We start from the raw sequence: 23,062 nt of genomic DNA on the forward strand, positions 1-23,062 counted from the left end.
CCAAGTTTGTCATTTAATGCCCAATCATCACAACACGTGGAGGCTTACACGGTGCTCGTCAAGGCAGGACACACGGCAAAACCAGAAACCCGGCCAGAGGTGAGTGACCCGCATGGAATCCCAGCACAGAAACCAGGGTCCCTCTAGACACATGTGCCACATGCAAGGCTTTAGCACTTACCCAGGAGCCAGCAGGCTGGCTGGGCTTCTGCTCACCGAGGGTCCCCATGGTAGGCTAGGGTCCTAGGATGAGGTGGGGACCTCAGGACACAGTGATGAGAACCAGAAAGCTGCTTGCAAACAACCCCAAAAGTCTTTCACTTCACATGCTTTAAGCCACGCAATGCTTGGACGCAGGAGCACCCAAACTCTTTCACTAAAAACTAAACACGGCACAGAACTGAGGCTGAACACCTGGAAAGAGGAAATAAAGTCAAAACCACGCTCCAGCCAGTTTTAACACCCTCTGCCCTCCCCCTCGTCTTCCCTGTAGCCGCACTGCTCAGACCATAGCGTGGCTGTGGAGGAGAGATGCTACTCTGGTTTTAAGAAATCTCTCTAAATCTCCAACTCTACTGCACAATTTTTTTTTTTTTTTTTTGCAGTACGTGGGCCTCTCACTGTTGTGGCCTCTCCCGTTGTGGAGCACAGGCTCCAGACGCGCATGCTCAGCGGCCATGGCTCACGGGCCTAGCCGCTCCGCGGCATGTGGGATCTTCCTGGACCGGGCCACGAACCCATGTCCCCTGCATCGGCAGGCGGACTCTCAGCCACTGCGCCACCAGGGAAGCCTGTCTACTGCACAATTTAATGCTACTGGGTTCCTGGGAGTCCCTGAGCCTTTGATGCCCCTGGGGACACGAGTGACGGGGGTGGAGTGGGGGCTGCCAGAGCGGCTGGGAAATTTCCTGGCAGGAATAGTTTACCTCAGAAAGAAACTGGCTTTTCTTCTACCCTGGCTTTAAAGTTTACCTGGGCCCTGAAGGGAATTCCACTCAAAATGCTTCTTAAAGTACTTGACGGAACTTGGGAGGTTTCAGGCATCATCGGGAAGAAAGAGGCACAAGCTTGTTTCCTACACCAAGCCTGAGGCTTGGCCTGGTGATCCCGCCACTGGGCCAGGACAGGTGTGGAGGGGACAGGATGGCGGGGTCGCCAGCTGCTCTGGATATAGGCCATGGGCCCAAGGGACAGCCTCTCTGTCCAGACCTTTGGCTGGGCGTTGGGGAATGAGCTTCAATTCTGGCTGGACTTCACCATTAAATTCATTTCCCTTTTCTATGATTTAATTCTAGGAGAAAGCTCTAGACAGAGCCCAAGGCATGGAAGTCAGACAGCTCTGTCCTCAGATATGATGGCGCATGGCTAGATGGCAGCCCAGCAGAGACCTCACAACAGCCATGCCATCTCCAGCCCCACCCGCCCCAATCCACATCCCAGGCAGCACCCCTTCCCCCCACCCAAGGGCCAAGGTGGTCCCTTGGCCCTAGGCATGCTGGGCTTCAAAACTGCCTTCGGCTGAGACCCCTGTGAGTGTTTATAGAGTAGAGACCAAAGTCACTTCTGTAAAGCATAACAAAACTAGCCCTGTTTATAGAGCAGGGTATCTGTGACCATTCCTGAGAGGCCACTAACTTGGGGATCCAGGAAGTTGAGCCAATGACAAGGCCTGACTGTCCCCGGCTGGGCATTAGCTCACATTGGACCCCACCCCCAAAGAAGCCCACCTTCCAAGCTTCAGAAGCCAGTAGGTCAGCTCAGGAGCAATCCCATGGAGCCAACTTCATATTTGAGACCAACTTAATGCTACAAACTTAAAAAAATAAAAGTGCTGCCCAGCTGAGCCCCTGAGGAAACCTAGCTCCCTGAGGGTGGGTGGTGGGTCTCTCAGACCACCACCCCTGGCTGCCTCTCTCAGGAAGGTACAGCCTTGGTTCAGCCCAGAGCCCCCCACCCACCCCAAGCTGGGCGGGGGAGGAGAGCTGACTGCCCCATACCCAGCTGGGCTACGGGGACAATGTGGGATGGTCAAGTCTCTGGGGGATGGGGTGAGGCCAAAAGACCTTCTTAGGACCCTAAGCCGGAAGAGGTAACATGAGCCCGTCTCCCCATTAGCTGCCAATGTCTGGTCTGCCACGGAGACGCTCCCTGTCACCCCTTCAGCATCCTGTGATGCCACCAAGCCGTGGTCACTTCTGTCCCCGGGGGTCTGTGTGAGAGCTGGGGGGAAGGGGAGGTCCTTAAAGAATCACCCCCTTCAACAGATGCGGCAAAAAAAATCCTTCCAGGGCAGGGGAGGACGATACCAGCAGCTCCCAGCAGAGGTGCTTCCTGGCAGTTTCTTATTTTCTGCTCACCCTTGTCCTTAGCGGGCCTGTCTCTACCGCCCAGGTCCTCAGTGTAAAACAGCCCCTGTCCCAGCAAGAGGCAACAACGGAGGAAAGGTGCCCACAGCAGCGGACAGCTGCTTCCATGTACGTGCCCCAGTTTCCCCGGGAGCTCTTCTGGGCTGACTCCCTGGCACCAGCTCTGGGACAGAGGAGACCAGGAATCCCGCAGCCCCCGCTTGAGAGAATTAGGAGGCTGAAGTGCAACTGGCATTCCAGCAGACTGGACGGCCCCTGAGGCCCGGTCCCCCACTGCTGGGGGGAGTCAGGGAGTTGGCCTGGGCCCCTGCAAGCCCCGGCCTGCCCTTGGACCTGTCTGAGGAGACGTCTTCCTAGGAACTAGAACAACCTCCCTGCTAAAACTCAGGGAAGGCAAACAAACAATACTCAACCTGAAATAAATACAAAGGCATTAAGTGCTTCTTGATAAACTGAGGGTCCTAACTGCCCCTCTAAAGGCAATTGCGGGAACTCTCCTTGGACCTGGTCACCTCCCCTGTGGCCCTTCACATGAGAGATCAGAGGTCAGAAGACTGGCTGGGTCTTCCCAGGCCCAGTTTCCATGAAGAAGGACAGGACCCAACCCCTGACAGGCTCCTTCCCCGTATCCTCCACATTCCCCCGACAGCACTGGCCGGCAGGTGGTAGGTAGGAAAGGAAAAGGGGGGACCCCCATACCCTGAGGGCAGCACCTCGTGTCACATCCTGTGCAGGCAGAGGGCCTGTCAGTCTGCCTGTGAGGAGGTAGAGACTGGAGGGGTTGCCGGGGCGCAGGCAGGGGCCATTCAGTTAATCAGCAGGTCCCCAAGGTCATAGGTGTCGAAGAGGTCACTGATGCCCTCCCCGCCGTCCAGGCCCCACAGGTAGTCGTCCTGGTCCAAGGGCGGGGAGAAGCTGATCAGAGGGGAGCTGCACGGCAGTGTCGGGGACAGGAACTGGTCCTCTGTCTGCTGCAGGAGTGGGTGTGGCAGCTCCAGCATGCTGTCGGTGGCTTCCAGGGGGACAAGGGACGGCGGGAGTGGTGGCAGGACCTGCTGGGACGTCAGCGCTGGTGCTGGAGACAAATCGACAAGGGTTATGTCTGATGCTGGTGCCCGAAAGCCTCTGGTCAGACCTCCGAGAACAAAAACAGCCTCTGGTCTCTCCTACCCTGGCTCACGCCTGACAGCACAGGACACCCTGCCCTTTCCCGCCCCAGCTCCAGCAGCCCCCTTCCTTCACCCACACTCTCTCCCCTCCCCTCTCCTGTCTCCACACCCACCCCCAGCTTCTGCAGTCACCCTACCCGCTTTCACCATCAAGGTCCTGGCCCCTGAAGTCACTATGTCTTTTTCCTGCATCATCAATTCCTCTCACTCTCCTAGATCATTCCTGTCAATACACAGACATCGTCTAATAACTCTTATCTTTATTATGTTTTTTTGGACTCACCATGCAGCATGTGGAATCTTAGTTCCCCGACCAGGGATCGAACTCACGTCCCTTGCATTGGAAGCGTGGAGTCTTAACCACTGGACTGCCAGGGAAGTCCCTAATAACTCTGATCTTTAAAGAGCATTCTCCCCTGACCTCATGACTCTCTCCAATTACCAGCCCATTGTACTGCTCCCTTTCACAGTGAAGCTTCTTAAGAGGTACCCGTGCTCACTCCCTACTTCCCCACCACTATTCACACTTCAACCCACTCCAAGCTGGGGTCTGTCTGAACCAGTGCCCTCCATGTTGCTAAATCCAGGGGTCAGTTCTCTGGCCTCATCCCATGTGACATTCCGGCAGAATCTGACGCAGCCGTTCACACCCTTCTTCTTGAAACATCTTCACTTGGCTTCGGAGGTACTAGATTCTCCTGGTTTTCTTCCTACCTCTTTGGCTGCTTCTTCCTGGTCTCCTTTCCTGGATCCTCCTCGTCTTCTCAACTTCTAAACCCTGAAGCCCAGGGGCTCCATCCTCCGATTCTTCTCTCCTCTGGCTGCACTCCTCGCCAGGTGATCTCAGCGGGACCCATGGCTTGAAATCCGTCTCCAGATCTACTGCCCCCAAGTGGATGCCTCTGGCACAGACACCCCCCCCCCACCCCCCCCCCCACCCCCCGCTCTGGGCTCCTGCTACATCGCTACTTGATGGCTATGCTAGGTCAGAACTCAGCACGTCAAAACCAAACTCCCGGGCTTCCCCCAAACCTGAGTCTTCCCCCATTGTATTTAATGAATCCCCGCCCACTCAGTTGCTTAGGCCAGAAGGCCCAAGAATCACCTGTAATCCTGCCATTTCCCCGCATCTGACCCAGCAGCAGGTTCGGTCACCTCCACAACCAAATCAACCCTCTAAGCTCCCCGTCTCTCTTCAGTCCCGCTGCTGTGATCTGCGGCTCGCCCCTTCCTCTCACCCAGGCCCCTGCAGAAGCCTTCTCACCAGTCACCTTGCTTTGACTCTTGGCCTTTGCAGTCTGTGCTGTGACTTAAAAATGGCTTAGAGGGACTTCCCTGGCGGTCCAGTGGTTAAGACCCCGCGCTTCCAATGCAGGGGGCGCGGGTTCGATCCCTAGTCGGGGAACTTAGATCCCAAATGCCAAGTGGCACGGCCAAAAAAAAAGTGGCTTAGAATAAAATCCAAGTTCCCACCAGGACTGAGCAGGCCCGGCGCGACTTGGTCCCGGCCTTCCTTCCTGGTCCCTCTCCCGCCTCCCTCCCATAGCTCACGCTCACCTCTCCAGACACACTGGCCATCACCTACTCTTCAGTACACCAGCTCATTTCCATTTAGAGGTAAGGACGTGATTCCCTACACAGGCACGTGGAGCAGGGCGCCGGAAATCTCCTGCCAAATACACCCTGACGCCCAGAATCTCACCATCTGGGTCGCTCCTTACCAGCCAAGCATTGCTTTGAAAATACAACCATGTCAGTGTGCCAGACCGCCTGATCAACCTCGAGCTAGCTGAGTAACTGTGGGCAAGCGACAACGTTCATAGGTCTCCGTTTCCTCACCCTAAAATGGGGATGATGATTATACCTGCCTCCGGTTGTTGAGAGGCTTAAATGGTAAGTGCAGATAAAGAACAGCTGGTCTGCAGGCTGTCCTTAAAAATAGTTCCCATTTCCCAAGGGCTTACTCCGTCAGCTCTGATCTCAAGGAGAGGCCTGTTTCACCTTCTTGGACACTCCAGAAGCCCCAGGGGGAGGCACTGTTGTTATGTCTATTCACAGATGAGGAAACTGAAGCTCAAAGAAGCCAATTAAATGTAGTATTTGAATGAAAAAAAATCAAATGTTTGTTTAGCACATCGCAGAGGCCTGCGTGTGTTAGAGTACGAGGCCTGGCTTGGGAGTGAGGAAGAGGCTGTGGGCTCAGTCCCCAGCCCCTCACCAGCTACAGGACCCGGCACCTCAGTTTTCCCAGTAGGAAAAATAAGGACCCACCACCCTGAGTTGTGGAAGCAGTAACTGAGCTATCACATGTGAGAGCCTTTACCTCAGGTCCGACCCCTCCCATCCATCCCTCCATCCATCCATCCATCCTCTCTCTCTCCCTCTTTCTCTGTCTCACTGTATCACATCCAGAAGAGAACTGCTCTTTGTAACATCTGTGCCTCCACTGCACCCTGAATGGCTCATGTTCACTTAAATATCTCCAAACCCACACATAACAGGTGTCCAGTTCACACAAGCTTTTAAAAAGTCACATTCACGCTGTATCATCACCTGAGACGCACCCAATAATCATGAGGGAGTTTTATTTAGTGTCCCCCTTTTTGGAGACGTGGGAACAGAGGCTCAGAGGGGTTAAAGTGACTCCCCCACAGTCACCCCATCAAAGGAGGTGAGATGCAGACTCACACTCGAGCGTCCCAACTTCAGCTCCTGTGCCCTCAGCCACATGTAGTTTTAAGTCAGAAAGTCACAGCCCGGAGAGATGTTCAATGACTCAGGTTCAGATTCGTCCCATTACAGATGAGGGAAACGAGGTCCCCAAACAAGAATGATTCCCCTGGTGGCGTCAGAACTAGGATGGGAACCTGGGTCCTAAGACTGTAGTGGCCTCCTCTTTGGACCAGGCCCTTGGTGCTTGTATCTCAGAATGACCCTGCTTAGGCCAGAACATGGAGCACGTGCGAGTGCATGTGTGTGTGTGTACACCTTCTGGAAAACTTCCTCCTGCTCCTTTCAGCAGGGACATCACTAAGAGACCACGTGGCCAGGGCGAAGAGGGGCAGCAAGGGCATGGGCCCTGGCACAGAGCTGACTTCTGGGCTGGCCCCTCCGCCTACTGTTCCGTAAGCCTCTATCTAGGCTTTTCGGGCCTCAGCCTCTTAACTTGTACAACTGAGGTAAAATCCTTGTCCTTGCTTATGAGGTAGGGTCCTCCACCTCTGCCCAAGGTCTCAGATGACAACTGAAGGTTCTAACTCTGGAGAGCCGTGCACTTGTTGACAGTGGAGCAGCGAGAAAGCAGAGTGTGGGAGGAGGAGAGAGAACAGGGTGGGGCACAGGTCTGGACTGGGAGATAGGCACTGGGAGGTTCCCGGAGGGACAGATGGTCGGTTCAGGGACAGCCCTGGTCCTGGGACTGGGCTGGAACACAGGAGAGATGGCTAGAGAAGAACTAGGAGTCTGGGCTCTTGTCTGAGCTCTGCCACTAACTTGCTGTGTGACCTTAGGAAAGTCACTTGTCCTCTCTGGGCCTCAGTTTATTCATGTGTAAAATGAAGTGTTGAGTTAAATCAGGGGTCAACAAACTTCTGTAAAGGGCTAGATAGTATTTTAGGCTTTGCAGGACACGTATGGTCTCTGTCACACCGTCACTTGCCCTACGCCGAACCCCCAACTCTTTAAAAATGTGAAAACCATTCTTAGGTCATGGGTCATATAAAAACAGGCCAGATTTGGCCTGCAGGCAATAGTTTTATTAACCCTTGAGTTAAAGAAATGGAATGCAATCTGGGTTCTGTGGACACCTGCCTCCACCACCACACACACAAAAAGCTTCCTCCACCAGACCAGTTCTAGCTCTGCATTTGTTTAAAACACTAGGGCTCTATTTAGGGGAATTCTGCTGCTAAGAAAACAAAAGCGGAACACTGGCCTACATGGCCTCGAAGGATCCTGCCGATCTAACCTGATCTCAGTAAAGGGCAAAAACCATTCCGGGGGAGGGGCCTTCATAGGCTCCCATTTCTACTCCTGTCCAACTCCCAGTCTCCCTGGGGAGACCTCGGGGACTCTCCCACCTCTTTACTCCTTGGCAACGGCCTCATACTATTTCCTGCCCGGCATAGACAGCTTTTAGCTCTACCACCCACCTCCCAGCCACCGTCCTTCCTTGATCTGTTCTGTGCCTCGTGGAGAGAGCCCTGGGCTAGAGTGTGGAGACCAAGGTTCAAGACACAGCTCTGCTGCCTCCCAGCTAGGAGGCCTTGGGCAGGTCCCATCACCTCTGTTTCAGTTTATCTATCTCTAAACTGGGAACAATAAAACCTACCTCAAGAACCGCTGTGAGGAGTAATGTGATAATGGATGTACCTGGTACACAGTCGTGGTTAAAACACCTTAGTTATTATCTCCTAAGAAAGTGCTGAGCCTTCCTCAGAAAACCTATAATTTCCATTTACTATGGGCTTATTGAGTGTTAGGAGCTCTGCCGTTAGGAGCTGTTACAGAAGTAGCAGTACTAGTGGCGGTGGCCGTAATAATGATAATAATAGCTAACAGTTATTGCCAGGCACCGTTCTAAATGCTTTACCTATATTAACTCATTTAATGTTCACGAGCTATGAAGTAGATACTATTAATTACTATGCCCAAATTACAGATGCATAAATTAAGGCAAAGAAAGGTAAAGCAATTTGTCCAAGATCATATAGCTGGTAAGTGGAAGAGGTGGGATTCAAACCCAGGCGCTCCTCTGCCCAGAGCAGCAACAGACTCCCCACTGAGACAAGGAACGTGCATGTGCTTTATAAGGTGTAAAGGGCAATGCACACGTGTGTGGGAGAAGGACTGTATCCCCTGCTGCTGGGTAGAAGGTAGGTACCCAACAAATGCTGACAAGGAGGAGGGAAACTCAAAGGCTGGTCCCTCTCGGCATCCCTTGTCCCTCTGGACAGAGGGTCTCACCTGAGGATGCCGTGGATTCCGTGATTCCAGGGTTGATGCTGCTGCTGGGCTGGATGGGGCCAGGGCTGGGACTGAGGGCGGAGGTGGAGGGGAGGGGCTCCTTGGCAGGACTGTTGGGCTCCTGCACCTCTTCTGGGCAAAGGTAGACTTCGATGGGCCCCTGCGTGCTCTTCAGATATATCTGCAGGTTCTCCTGGAGAAGGAAGAGAAGCCAGGTCATGGCTCTGGGCAGCTGGACTTACTCATGGCTCAGTGGGTATGGACGGACACATGAGGCTCCCACCGTCCACATGAGCACGCTCGGCTCCTGAGCTGGGTGCTGGGCCTGCCCCATGTGGTCTGTGGTAGACATCTGTCTGGCCCCAAGACCCCCTTCTTTTAGGGAGAGTGCCTTGATTTTCCTTTGGGCAATCACTCCTCCCCCACTCTCAGGCCTGAGCTGGTATCATAAAAGCTATCTTTGCCACGGTAAGGGGAGAGCCCACCTGGGAATGGAGTTGGCCAGAAAATGGCAGAGTGAGATGGAGTGTGAGGCCACCTTTACGACACGGTTTGAGCCTCTGCATCCAGCCTTGCCTGCAATCCCCAAATCTCCCCCTGGACCTGTCACTTGGTTCCCCCCGGGTCCCCCTCACTTAAGCCAGTCGGACTTGGCTTTCTGTTATTTGTAACCAAGAGACTGACACTTGGCTTTCCTGCCCTTGCCTCCTGCCCACCTCGTACCCACAGCTTGAGCCACAACCGGCAACGCACATGCCGCTGCCGATCGCATTCAGGTGTCCACGCCTGCGCCCAGGCAGTCCCTTTGCCGGCCCCTATGGGCCTTATATAGCTTAATGCTTTTCCACTAAACAGATTATTTCTGGAGCCCTTATCAGACTCTGGGCTGGGGGTACCACATGGGTGGAACACGGCTTTGTGGAGGTTACACTGTAACAGATGAAGCAGAACATAATTATGTAATCACCAATATATCCCGGCAAATGGAGGTTAAGTGCGATGGAAAAGAACACGTGGTTATGAAGTCTGGAGGTAATCAGGGAAGGCTTCTTGAGGAGGTGATGTTCAAGTTGCGACCTGTAGGATGAATAGCCGTAAACCAGGCAGAGAGAGGGAAGAGCACTTCGGCTGGAGGGAATAGCGTGTGAGAAGGTCTTGTACTGAGGTCAAGCTTAGTGTGGTGGGGAAACGGCAGGCAGTTCAGTGTGGCTGAAGTAGAGACAGAAGGGGGTCAGCATGCGAGAGGAGGTGGGTGAGGTCAGAGCACAGACAGCCTCATAGAGAGTGTAAGAATTTTGGTCTTTAAACTAGGTTAACATGGAAGGATTACTGTGAGTACTGACATTGCTGTGCGTGAGTGCACGTGTGCTTGCGCATGGGAACGCAGGGGCTGGTGGGATGCGGAGAGGAACCAGGAACAGAGATTTTCTCCAGCTGGTACCTAATGCCTGATGCCCTTTCCAGCTTCCGCCACTTCTGCCCCAGCTTGGAGACCATCAGTCTTGCCATGGCCACCAGCATGGACCAGGGAAGCTTCGGACTAGGCAGTGCCAGGAACGGAAACTGCAGAGCTGTCTGGAATGTTCCTAACCCTGCTCTCCACTAAATGCTTCCCCTCTCACCTCGCTCCTGTCAGGCACTTCCAGTCTCGTCTGCGGAGGGGCCTTGACAGCGATCACCGTCTGCTCCTTAAAGCTGCCCACAGCACGGATGTCCTGGTAAGTCACGTAGGCCAGTGTAGGGGCAGGAGAGTCAAGAGAAGTGACTGTCTGGTCAAAATTAAAACTCCCGGCCTACTCGGAAGGGATCTAACCCACCTCTCAAAGACTCTGAACACCCCAAAACTGTAACCTGTTCTTTTAATCTCATAAACTACCTTGGACCCCTTTAGAAATGGGGGTATGAATCATTAAAAAAAATGCTGCCTTATATCAGCTTTTTACATAAAGGCTTCATCTACCAAGCTAGATTTTTAGCTCTGAGAGGGCAGGAAGACATGTCTTATTTCTTTATATTTCTCACAATGCCTACTATCCTTCCAGAAATACAAGGTCAGATCCAAATACCAATTAGATGGTCCAACCATTTGCAAAAAGTATATGTAAAGCCATTGCAAAGTCTATGCTCTTTGACCTCATTGTTTCAATCCTAGGAATCTAACCTAGGGAAATAAGTAAAAAACTTGAGAAAAGTTTCTATCTATAAAGATATTTGGGACTTCCCTGTTGGCACAGGGGTTAAGAATCCTTCTGCCAATGCAGGGGACACGGGTTCGAGCCCTGGTCCGGGAAGAACCCACATGCTGCAGAGCAACTAAGTCCGTGCGCCACAACTACTGGAGCCCGCACACCCTAGAGCCCGAGTGCCGCAACTACTGAGCCTGCGCACTCTAGGGCCCATGTGCCTCAACTACTGAGCCCATGTGCTGCAACTACTGAAGCCTGCGTGCTTAGAGCCCGTGCTCCGCAACAAGAGAAGCCACTGCAATGAGAAGCCAGGGCACAGCAACAAAGACCCAGCGCAGCCAAAAAATAAAAAAATAAAAATAAATAAAGATATTCATCACAATGTCACTTTATAAAACCGAAATCTAGCATTGATCTAAATGCCCATTCTAGGCCTTATCAACAAACCATAGTGGTCTGAGTAGGACATTCTCAAACCATTTAAATATTCCCTGGCGGTCCAGTGGTTAGGACTCTGCACTTCCACTGCAGGAGGCACAGGTTCGATCCCTGGTCGGGGAAGTAAGATCCTGCAAGCCGTGCAGTGTGGCAAAACAAAAACAAACAAACAAAAATATATATGATGTTAAACCATACAAAACTGCAACATCAGCAATTTCATGTGGACCAACCAAATAGTTAGGAAGGACATGTAACAACATAAAAACCACCTATGGTAGTACACTAAGTGGAGAAAAGCAGAATATAAAACGTTGTATACAGCAGGTACACACAGTATTTAAATAACACACACCCTGTGTGTAGCTAAGGAATGATGGCTGTGTTCGGGTGGCAGCTCTTTTTTCTTTTCTCCATTTTCCAGATTTACAGAAATGTACTTGTCTTATTTTTATAATGAGAAAGTAACTTCAAGAGACCCAAGAGGAAAAGCCACTGAGGAAGGAAGAAACAGATATGCGAGACCCCTAGGGTGGATCAGTCCCTGCAGGGAGGTACTGCATCAACTCTGGGTAGTTATGAGCATGCAACAGGCCCCCTGCTCCCGGACCCCTTCCTCCCAACCAAAGAGGATATCTCTTGTTGGCCTTGTCCTCCGTCAGGTGCTTGAAGTGCAGAGAGCAGCTCTGGATGAGCTGGTCCAAGGCCTGCTCCATGCTCATTAGCTCCTTCAGCTCCTGCCCCAGCTGCTGCTGCTTCCCAGGCCGGGTGGGGTCTTCAAACAGTCCTCTGCCTCTGGGGACAGAGCAGTCCCCCAGTGTCAGTCTCAGTCTACATCCAGGGACCCCAACCCCAGGGCTGCTGTGCAAAGCTGCACAGACAATGTGGGCAAAAGTCCAGGAAGAGGCCATTCACATGGTCTATGATGGTGCCTCCTGGCTTGTACAAATCAGTGGTCCTGCCTAGCTCCCAGGGAGCTGCCAGGGATTGGAACTTGATGTTTGGGGGTTGGGCTAGGGAAAAGAAACAAGTCAGGGCCTGACACCACTTTTGGGGGGCTTTCAACTCTACCCACCCTATGCCCCAGGCTCCCCCAAATGGCAGGGAGCTGGAGTGACCTCACTCCGGACTTCTCTGCCTGCGTTCTCTTAGAGTTCACGCCAGGGGTTGCAGGTCTGTTCTTTAAGACCTTATAGAAGTGAGGAACGGAGTCTGTAGTACTTATATCTCAGCTGGAAGGAGTCTGGGTTACTACTGCGCAGATCCCAGAGGACTTCCCTAAGTTAGAAGAGGGCAATATTGGGACCCCTGACTGAAGAGGATCTGGGGTCCTCTTAGCCTTTACACGTCCTATAAATCATTCTCTGGCCCTGCCATGCTCTCCTAATACTACTTCAGCATATACACCTGCTCTTCCGTCCCCCTCGTAAATACATTGGCTCCACCCGCAGCGTGTAAGCTTATTGGATGTTGCCCTTCATTTCCCCCGCCAGCACTTGTGCCCATTGGATGTTGCTCTCAGGCCCGCCCCCTACATTCACAACCTCAGGGTATTGCCCCTGGCTCCACCCACAGCACGCGCACTCATTGGTGCCATCGGCCCCGGCCCAGGCACTCACACCCACTGGATGTTGTTCTTGGCCTTCTTGCGGATGAGCTGGATGCCCTCCAGCACATTGGTTATGTCGTAGATGCGCCGCTTCTGCACGTCCAGCACCTCAGCAGCCCAGTTAAGGTCCAGGACCCCATCCTCAGACTCGCTCAGGAGGTAAATGAATTTCTTGGTGAGCAGCCCCAGCGACGTGTCATAGCGAGTCTTCTCCCCAGGCGACTTGGGGGCTGACGAGGAAAGGCGCTCAGCCATTGCTCAGAGAGGGCCCCCTGGGGGACTTCCTCCATTGACCTGGACCCACTTTCCAGTTTACACCCTCCATGTAAGCACCCACTTTCCAGTTTACAGAGCACTGGGAGGGAGGGGGTCATTCACCACCATTGTTCAAACAGGGAATCTGATAACTAGAGAGGCAAAGTGACTTGCTTAAGGTTTCACAATCGGAGGCAGCGTCGAGGCTGGAAACCAAATATTCTAACTCTTGGTTCGCACCTTTCCACCAAAGCTCAGGGCAGCCATACCGCCACCACCACTAACAACAACAAATGCTTACTGTGTGTAGCTCACTGTTCTAAGCACTTTCCATATATAACAAATTTAATCCTTACAGCGCCCTATAAGTTTGGTGTGTAACCACCCCCATTTTACAGGTGAGAATACTGAGGCACAGACAGATTAAGTAACTTGCTCAACTCACTCAGCTAGAAAGTGGCAAAGCTGGGGCTTAAATCCAGGCAGTCTGGCTCCAGAGTCTCCCTTCCTAACCATTACCCTATCCTGCCAGTTATGTGAGGAATTTGGAATTAGGGTAGGGAGGGAATGACAAGAACATGTTTATAGACATGTTTTTTTCTTCCCTTCCAGTTTTATTGAGATATAATTGACATACAGCACTGACATACAGACTTGCTCTTTCTTTCTATGTGTCATGCAATGATTATCTGAGAGGAATCAGTCCTATTATGTCACATGTGGCAGGTTCATGAAAAAGGTCCCTTTCTTAATGAGGTCGATGTCACAAGACCACATCTCAGCTGCAGCATCTTAAACCACAAGAAGACTTTTGCAATCTAGTGACTTGCAAGTCATATAGCAAGTTAATGGCTAAACTAGTTGTGGAAACTGAATTTTAGAGAGTCTCAGATTCCTCTAGAAGGGGACTTTAGAATCCCTTAATAGATAGACAGCAAGTATTTGGCACACAGACAGTGTTGTCAATTTTTGCATTCATGGCAGACATTACTAACTGATTAGTGCACTTGGGGTCCTTCAATAAAGAGCTCTGGGCAGCCCCTACTAATCAGTTGGAGAGGAAACTTTCTTGCTATTCCCGATCTAGCTGCGCCTTGCTTTGCAGATGAGACAGCTAAGATTCACAGGAGTGACCAGTCAGGTGGGAACAGAGTCCTGACCAGACCCTCAAGCTTGCCACCCAATAACATACCTTCTTTATTAGGTCTCTGTCCCCCTGAATTAGAATTCCTCCCTAACGCAGTTGCTTAAACTCCCTCCCAAACCAGAATATTGACCGAAAATATCAAGAGGCAGAAACTGGGCTCTGGTCCTGACTCCACCGACTAGCAGTGTGACCTTGGGTAAGTCACCGAAACTCTGAGTCTCCAGTTGCCTCATCAGTAAAAGGGGGATAATCCACCTGCCTGGCAGGATCCAGTGAGAAGGCACAGGAAACTGCTGTGTAAACCAGAAAGTGTGCTACAGATATTAGCCCTGGTGATCTGGGCAGGGCTGCTGCCCTCTGCCCCTCCGCACCCCACCTCCAGTCTCCTGAGCCTGCCCTTAGGTAACCCATCGGCCTGGCTTACTTTTGGGGCTGGGGAGGCCATCCACTCTAATGCATTTCCGCTTGGGAGTCCGGAATTCAGGGACCACAGGCTTCCCGATCCCCTCCAGGTCCAGCTTCCTTTTGGCCTTGGGGAGAGAGAGGGGAGAGAGGCAGCGTTTGAGAATCATTCGTCCTTTAGCTTCTCCCCGACTTGGGGCCAAAGCACTGAGGCCACCAGCAGCCACCGCCTGCCTCAATTTGCCACCAGTCCTAGGTGAAAAAAGTCACTGTACCTGGTAAGGAAATATCAGTGACCTGAAAAATGAGCTTTCAGGGGAAGGAAGTCCTATTTCTGAGGGGCACACAACACTCCCATCTTCCGAGGCCCAGGCACTTGAGACTACCAAAGCCAGTCTGGGTTTTAATACAGACTTCCTTAATAACTGGACCCGACACCCGCCTCTCTACCCCCCTCCCCCAGGCTGATACAGTGAGGAAGGAGAGGGGAGGGCCTGAAGCACATCAGGCTGGGGAGAGCGTCCGCACCTCCACTGCAGAAGCAGCTGGCTCAGCCAGACTGGGTGCCCATCACAGGCTCACAGCTGGCCCTTATCAGGGTGGGGCTGGGCATCCGCCCAGGCCCAGGGGACTTCCTGGCTCAGTGCCACACCCCAGGGAGGTGTCCACATCGGGAAGCAGTGCAAACATCCCCCACCCCCGCCGTTTGGGCTCCAGCTCAAGGGCCCCAGGGCCTCCTGAATAGACTCTATTTGCCATTCTTTCTTTGCTGAGAGGGGCAGACAATGAATCCTTCCCCTGTGTCTTAAGGACAAGCAGCTGAGGTCCCCCTGCTCCCCCCTCCCTGTTCCCGCCAAGCTTGGGAAACACCTGCTGGGGAAATCAAACCACAGACCCATCTGCTCCTCTCCACCCCACTGCCACCCGGCCTCAATTACGCCCAGAAGCTGGGCTGGCCCGGAAGGGGCCTCTCTCCTTGTTAGGGCTGGGCAGAGGCAGGGCTGGGGCACTGGGGCACAGGTCAGGGACCCAGGCATGAATCTCCCTGCTCCTTCACAGGCTCGCTGTGTGACTTGAGGAAGTGCTCCACATCTAGGAGCCTCAGTTTCCTCCTCTGTAAAATGGGGTGGGAAAATACCCACCGCCGGGGGCTGTTGTAAGGATTCAAGGAGATAACGTTTGTAAAGCACTCAGCCCGTGGCTCAGCATTCAGTAGGTGCTCAGGAAATGCAGAGTCCCTTCCCTAAAATCCAAACTCGGCCTCTTCCTAGACAAACTATTCTGGGGGTCACTGAGCTCATTTCCTTCTTCCCTTCCCCCAGTCACCCAGACACCCCTACCTTAGTTGGGACAGAGAGGTCTATTTTAACTTTTGATGGTGAGGTCATGCTCAGCAGGGCTGAGACTTCTAACCGCTGCTGAGCACAGGTGGGCTGACACGTGTGGGAGGTAGTGATGGCTCTTCCTGCTGTCAGCTCCCTTCCCCCTTCTCATGCCTCCTTCAGGAAGTCTTCCTGGACTGATTTGAGGAGCCCTGCTCCTGGGTTGGAGGAGCCTGGATAAGAGGATCCTCCCCTCCACCTCCACCCGGACCTGGACATGATCCAAACACCACATCTCCCTGCTCATTCCTCTTTAAGTCCTTCTGGAAAATATTCCTTTTCTAACCTCCCAGCCTGTGAGATGCTAGATTCTAGGGAAAGTGACCTGCTCTAGTCCCATCTTGTTTAGAGGAAAAGTCCTAATCATTCACTGAGACCTTCCACCTGCCCTAGACCAAGCCCCAATGTTCATCACCTCACTGAATCTTCCCAACGCCATGAATCCCAATTTTACAGCTGAAGCAACTGAGACCTGGTGAGCCCAGGACAAGGAGAGGAAGGGAAGTCAGGCTGAGTTCTACCTGAGGCAGGGGTGGCAGCCCAGAGTCTCCCCAGCCCCACTCACATTCACCTGACGGAAGCCAGCCCCTACTGAGTTCACAGAACACACCAGGAAGAACCTCACTACCTGCAGAGCAGGGAGGCGGGGAGGGCCTTGAACGGAGTACCTGTGCAGGGCCTATCACGTGCTCATCAGTCCTAACTCAGTACTGCACTCTCTCTCGGTGGACGAGAAATGGAGACTCATAGAGGTTAAGCCACGTGCCCAAGGCCACACAGACAAAGAGCAGAGCCAGAGTTTGAACCCAGATCTGTCTGACTCCAAAACCAGGTATTGGGCTGTTCAGCTCCATGCCATACACGTTGCCCCAGAACTTGCTGAAATTTGAGCCTAGGCCTGGTTATGTCCACCGGCCCCCATCACTTTACTTCACACAGACACACACACTGGCCCCCTCCCTTTTCTTCCTCTCCTTCACCCTTATCCTGCACTGTCAGGGTCCCTAAGCAGCAAACTGTCCCCCAGCTGAGGACATCTCTCTGACACCTCTGAGCACTGCCCAGAGAAAAGTCAGCTCATCATGGATGGGCCTGAGCCTGCAGAACGGAAGTGGCAGAGGACAAGCCCAGGAGGACAAGGACCAAGGAGAGGCTGAGCTCAGGCCTTGGTGTCAGAGCTGCCTGGGTTCCCATCCAGGCTGGGTGAGCTGGGCAAGTCCGCTGACCTCTTGAGCTGCACCTGTAAAAGGGGGGTGCTCTGCTCCTCCCTCCTGGAGGATTCAGTGAGGGGGCAGCAAAGCGCTTGCTCACGCAGGGGAGCTGCGATCACTAATGCACCAGGGCCACCACCGAGGGGGAGGTTCAGGGCTGAGCTGAAAAGCGTCAGGGACGTGCTGAGGGCAAAGGCCAGCTCGGCTCCAACCTGGCCCTCTTAGGCAGACCCTTTGGCTGTTTCTTAAAGGCCTGGTTAAGATTCGAGCCCACCGTGCCAACCCCGAGAGAGAAGAACGGAGCTCCTTCCTCAGGCAGCCCTAGAAGTGAGAGGGCCAGAGGCCCCAGACACCACCCCCTTGCAGGCAGCCAGGTGAGGTAACCGGGGCTCAGATGGGAAGTGACTTGCCGGAAATCACACAGGGAGTGGAGCCAGGTCTCTCCTAAGCCCTAAGTTAGACGGTGGGGGTAGGAGCCAGTGGAAGGAGTTGAGAGCCTTGCTTCCAGATCCCCGCTCTGCCTCGTGGTGGCCTGGGAGGGACTCTCTGCCTTGCCTCCCTAAGCCTACATTTCCTCATCTGACCCACCTTGTACGGTTGTTCATTAAAATGTTCATTTTCTTCCCTGGTTCTCAGAGGAAATTTGGAAAAGACAGACAAATGAAAAGAAAAGGAGAACTCTGCAGAATCCCACCCTCTTCACAGGTTCCTGCAGGAATGACACAGAGTGAGGCCATGTGCCCGGCTGGGGCAGGAACATCCCACGCCTCCTCCAGAGGTGCCGGAAAGAGCTCTAGTCAGGGAGTGAGGAGACCTGGGTTCCCGCCTTCATTCTGCCATTGATCTTGGTCACCGTCCCTGGGCAGTGCCTAAGGTCCCTTTAAACAGCAGTTCCCCAACAAATCCTGCTCACCCTGCACTTTGCAGCCTGGGCACAAAACAAGTGGCCACACCCAGGGTTGGGTTTGGAGCTGCTCCAGGTCACACCCTGTTAAAATGAGTAAGCAGGGGGCCAAGGCCTGCCCACCGGGTTTTGGGGCACAGGGAAGCCAGGGACTGACAGGAAAGGGGGCTCTGGGCCCCAGAGGCCTGTAGGGTGGTCTGATGCAAAGAGATGCTCTCGCGTCTTGGCGTAGGACTTGGACAAATGACTTCATGTCTCTGCTCAGGTTCCTCATCTGTAAGATACCTCATCCCGGGCATCTTGGCATCTTGACCAAGATAAGGAATGTGAAGAGTGCCAAGCAGTGCCTGGCACACGAGAGGCATTCAGTAAAAGAGCCATTCTTGCTGTGATCACTGAGCCCCTCCGGGAGGGAGGTACAGACAGATGCACTCAGCTCCTCTGGGAGGGAAGCAGTTCAAAACCACAGCTGTTACTGAAACTCTGCCGGGTCTCCTGAAAGCAGCTGGCCAGAGGAGAGACTGGGCCCACCACTGAGCACCCTCCCTGGGGGCACCCAGCTCCTAAATCAGGTGGTACTGGGGAAAGTCAAGGCTGCAGAGAAGAGACTAATAATGATAACCTGCCCTGTGGGTCATATATTTCCCTATATGATCTTGGACAGGTCACATCCCCTCTCTGAGCCTCAGTTTCCCCCTGCAACATGGAGCTACTAAAACCATCCACTTCATAGGGTAGAAAACTATTTTAGACTGTAAAATGCTGAACTAAAGATAAGTAAAAACTCCCGGTTATCCTTGGCTGCTTGACTTGTAAAATAGGAATAGCACTCCTGCCGCCTTCCTCCTAGTTGGAAATAATGTACAGGAAGGGGTTCTGAAAGTTTAAAGCCTTGAGCATTGGCAAAGCAGGATTCCAGTAGCAGGGAGTGGGGCTCTCTGCCTGCAGCCAGCGGTGGCTGGAGGCCAAGCCTGCTGATTGACACAGGTCAGATCAGTGCCTCTAGGGCAGAGGGGGTGGTCTTCTCCCTGTACTTGAACTTAACTCACCACTCACAACAAAGCCAACCTACAACATCCCCATCTCCCCTTCCTGGATCCTGCTTCCAAAACCCAGGACCTGGAAGAGACTTGAGATGAGTTAGTCCCACAGCTACTCCGTGCACGCACACATTTTCAAGACAAGGAAACTGACGCCCAGACCAGGGCCAAGACTTGTCCAAGGACACACAGTGAATTAGCGGCAATCAGGACCAGAAATCAGGCTCTCTAACTATCACCCCCACCTCCCAGGGCTCTTCCAACTCCACCCCACCCTATGGTTGTTTCGATTCTCACGGGCTCCAGGAATTCCACTCCCAAAAAACACACCCTGTGCCTGGTGCCACCACACTTTGGGCCCTCCCTGGCAACGGTCCTGCCGCTTTGAGAAAAGAACAGTCAATCTGAACAGGAACCTCAGAGGGCTGCCCCCACCTTGCACCTGCTACTGGCTGTCTGGGACAGAAGACGGCCTGGGGGAGGACCTAGGGCAGATAATTGGGAAAGAGTTGGCCGGATGGAAAATGAGGCGTCTCAGCCAAACTGGACCTGAGAGACCTCCCCCTATTTTAAAGCCCCCATGGTATCCCCAGGCTCAGTTCTGTGCTTGGACAATAGCAGGTGCCCAGTACTTGTTTCTGGGCCAAACAATGAATGAAAGAATGAATGAATGACAGCAAATTGACTCCGTAGACTTCCCCAAGGTCACAGGGTGCACTGGGCGTAGGGCGTTGGGTCTCCACACTCCTGATCCAGTGCTCATTCCATTCCACCCCAATGGATGAGGTTATTTCATCCCAAGTCTGAAAATGAAAGGCTCTTCTACTTAGATATTGGGGCAATGGGTTGTTCTGGAAGCTGAAAGCTCCCCTTCTCCCTCCCCAGACTCGACCTGCCTCACTCAGACAGCTCCCAGGCGTCCCTCCCGCCCGTCCCACCCCCGTAAAAGCAGAGAGGAAAGCGGTGCGGGGGCGGGGGCGGGGGCGGGGTGGTCCCCAGCATTACCGGCAGCCGGCCAGCAGGCACGCATCGCACAGCTTGGCCCTCCGGTCCGTGGGGGGTGGCGTCGAGGCAGGTGCCCGGCGCCGCAGCAGGAGGCACAGTCTGCGGGTACAGCTGGGTGTAGTAGGTGGTGGTGGCCGGGCAGAGCTGAGGGCTGCTGAGGCCGGGCGGCCACAGCTCCGTGGGGCTCATCGCGTGCAGCCCCTTGGGGGGTGGCCCCGCGGCCGGAGCCAGGGCCCGCGGCCCTCGCAGCATGGCGAGCGCAGCGCCCCCCTCCCCAGCCGGGCCTGGCGCGCCCGCCGGCACCTGCGGGCTTCGGAGCCCGCGGCGGCTCACACGGCCCGCGGCATGGCGCGGAGGCCGGGCAAGGCCGGACCCTCCCCTCCTGGCCCGCCGCCGAGCCGGGCAGTGCTTGGAGATCGCCGCTTGGAGATCGCCCCGCGCCGGCGGCGGCGGCGGCGGCACGGCCAGGGGATGCCCCGCCGCGAGGGCTGCTGCGACCAGCAAGGGCCCCGCGCCCCCTAAGGCTTCGGCACCTGGGGTCTGGCCCCGTTCGGGAGTGGTCTCTGGGATGCCCACGGGCTCAGCAGAAACGCGTTGCGCTCGGACGGGGGAGGGGGACCGATTGCACCGACTCCCTCTCGCCTCGCTCTCGAGTCCTTGAGCTTTTCTCTGCTTTTTTTTTTCTGCTTTTTTTTTTTTTTTTTTAGCGCGAAACTGCGTGCCGCGAAATTCGGATCTCCCGCGGAAAATGCCGCGCTTCGGTTGGTCGCTGCAACAGGCACAGGCTCCACCCCCCGGAAGGACCCGTCCCCGAGGCGGTGATTGCAACACGAGCTGGATGCTTAAAGGGGACGCCACAGCTGCTGTCGCCCGGCGCCCGCCCGCGCTGACAGCCAGAGAAACAGACTGGGAGGGTGGTTCCCTCACAGAGCTGAGGACTGGGCCCGAATTCCCTGGGGGTGGGGGCAACATTTTGGCGCGGAGTCTTGACCTGAGCCCAGACCCAGCACTACATTGCCCAGGCCACAGACCTTTTGCTAGTTTGCATTATAGGTCAGCCAACGATAACATATAGGTATTTATATCGTTTTACCCCCCCGCTAAAATGAAAGCCAGGAAACTGTTCTCTTTCTTGGCAAGGGGGCTGAGGACGGAGCCTAACGTTTATACCTCTTCATAGGGGGTACTAACGTCAACTGAGTGCCCACAGTATGCCTAGCACTCTGGAGATGATTACATCTTATTTAATTTGAGCGAACAGTCGTCAGAAGAGGAATGATGATCTTCGTGGTAAAGATGGACAGTCTGAGAGGCTAGGTAACTTGCCCAGGGTCACACAGAGAGATTCGCTGATTTGAGTTCAGTCTGGGACAGGCCCGGTCCTGAGCCCTTGCTTGTTCCAATAAGAGGCTCCTCCCCTGCTCTCCCAAGCTGTGCCCCTTGCAGGCTTGGGTGGGGGTCCAGGGTGCACAGTTTTGATTTGTTCACAGTTGTATTCCCAGAGCCCAACACTCAGTAAATATTTGAACATCTCCAGGCTTCTCCTCAACAATCCTTTTGTCACGGGTCTTCCCTCCCTCACTGCCGATAATCCATTTACATTCCTCATCGCTCCAGTTTAGAGACGTCAAGGCTCAGAGAAGGGACCTTGGCTGGTGAGTGGCAGAGCTGCTAAAAGCTGCTTCTTAATTCCAGGTCTGCTGATTCCTGCCTGTTGCTGTGTGATTTTTATGCAAGGCTGAGCCTGGCATTCAGAGCCCTTCCAGAGTCAGTCCCCAGCTTAATACCTGATCCTCAGATCTGGAGGATGAGGTAGCAATAATGCATAGTGGTGAAGAGCCCAGACCTTGAAGTAGACAGCCCTGGGTTCAAATCCAGGCCTGGCCACTTTGCTAACTGTGTGACCCCAGGGAAGTTTTGTAAACTCTCTGAGCTTGGTTTTCTTATCCCTTACCACTCACTTCATAAGGTTGTGGGGAAATCTCATGAGATAATGCATGTAAAGCACTCAGCACAGAGTGCGGTTCATAAGGAACCCCAAGGAATGGCAGCTGTGGTTGCACCTCTGGCCTTATCTCCAGTGCGCAGACCCCTTTACTCCTGTCTACACATGTCACTGGTCTTTCATGGCCCAGTTTATTTATTATTATTATTTTATTTGAAAGAAAATAGACTTTATTGCCCAACAATTAAAACCATTTGAACATGTATTTTTCTACATAACTTATTGAGGTGATCAGTGTTCACTAAAATGTGAATTTTCATCATTTGCTTCAATTCACGTCTTCTTGGCCAATTCTTCATTTTTCTTTCCAAAATACTGTATGCCACACCTTTCAGGCAATGAATTTTTAAACACCACAGCCAAGGACTTAAACATTCAAGTCCCTATACGCTTATTACATGCAGTTGTGCTCCCAGTGGTTTTCTCACAGCCATCCTCTACAAGTTTTTGGAAAACACTTATCATGACAACCTTCATTCACCTTCAACTCATAGGCTCTGTTGCACCTTGAAGAGCCTGGTGACCGGCCTCCAGGCGCTGCTGCCCTGCCCACACAGCTGATGGTGTCTCTGATGCCTTCTTTCCTTAGTGGCCACACGGGAAAAAGCTTCATAGCCTAGCTTAAACATCACCTCCTCCAGGAAGCCTTCCCTGCCTGCCTCCCCTCTCCCAGTCAGAGTGCCTCTCGCCCTCTTAGGACCCTTCGTGTGTTCTGCCTCAAAAAACAAGGCTTTGTTTTCATGCCTGGTTTATCTGTTGGGTTCTAAGCTCTCTCAAGGGACCAGGTGATATCTCTCTCTGAATGCCCCTCAGCATCTACGGCCTGGCGTGGCATGCAGAAGATGGGAAATAAATATTGATTAAATGATTCATTCATCTTCCCAGCAAAGAGTGGCAGAAGTTAATGAGATTTGAAGTCAGAGGCTCAGCAGGCCCAGATTCAAGTCCCACTCCCCACCTGCCATCTGAGCGCCGCTG

General features: G+C 53.4%; 1 protein-coding gene across 3 annotated transcripts; it reads right to left on the minus strand.

Annotated features, from left to right (window-relative positions):
• E2F2 (E2F transcription factor 2) lies at nt 1-20,593 on the minus strand. 3 transcript variants are annotated; one of them, XR_010940059.1, is made up of 8 exons: nt 20,080-20,591; nt 14,560-14,665; nt 12,744-12,963; nt 11,760-11,919; nt 10,123-10,236; nt 8,501-8,693; nt 3,066-3,441; nt 1-414 (listed from the first exon to the last, which is right to left on the minus strand). XR_010940059.1 is itself a non-coding variant. In XM_067723851.1 (7 exons), exons 1-7 carry the CDS (start codon nt 20,329-20,331, stop codon nt 3,173-3,175), a joined length of 1,308 nt encoding a protein of 435 aa, XP_067579952.1. In that variant the 5' UTR covers nt 20,332-20,593; the 3' UTR covers nt 1-3,172. The 3 variants fall into 3 exon arrangements, 2 of the variants coding, with proteins under 2 accessions (XP_067579952.1, XP_067579938.1); XM_067723851.1 differs by having other exon boundaries at nt 1-3,441; nt 12,750-12,963; nt 20,080-20,593; XM_067723837.1 differs by having other exon boundaries at nt 1-3,441.
• Between the last annotated feature and the right edge of the window lie 2,469 nt (nt 20,594-23,062).

The sequence above is a fragment of the Pseudorca crassidens genome, chromosome 2, assembly GCF_039906515.1.
Source record: "Pseudorca crassidens isolate mPseCra1 chromosome 2, mPseCra1.hap1, whole genome shotgun sequence".
Lineage (NCBI taxonomy): Eukaryota > Metazoa > Chordata > Mammalia > Artiodactyla > Delphinidae > Pseudorca > Pseudorca crassidens.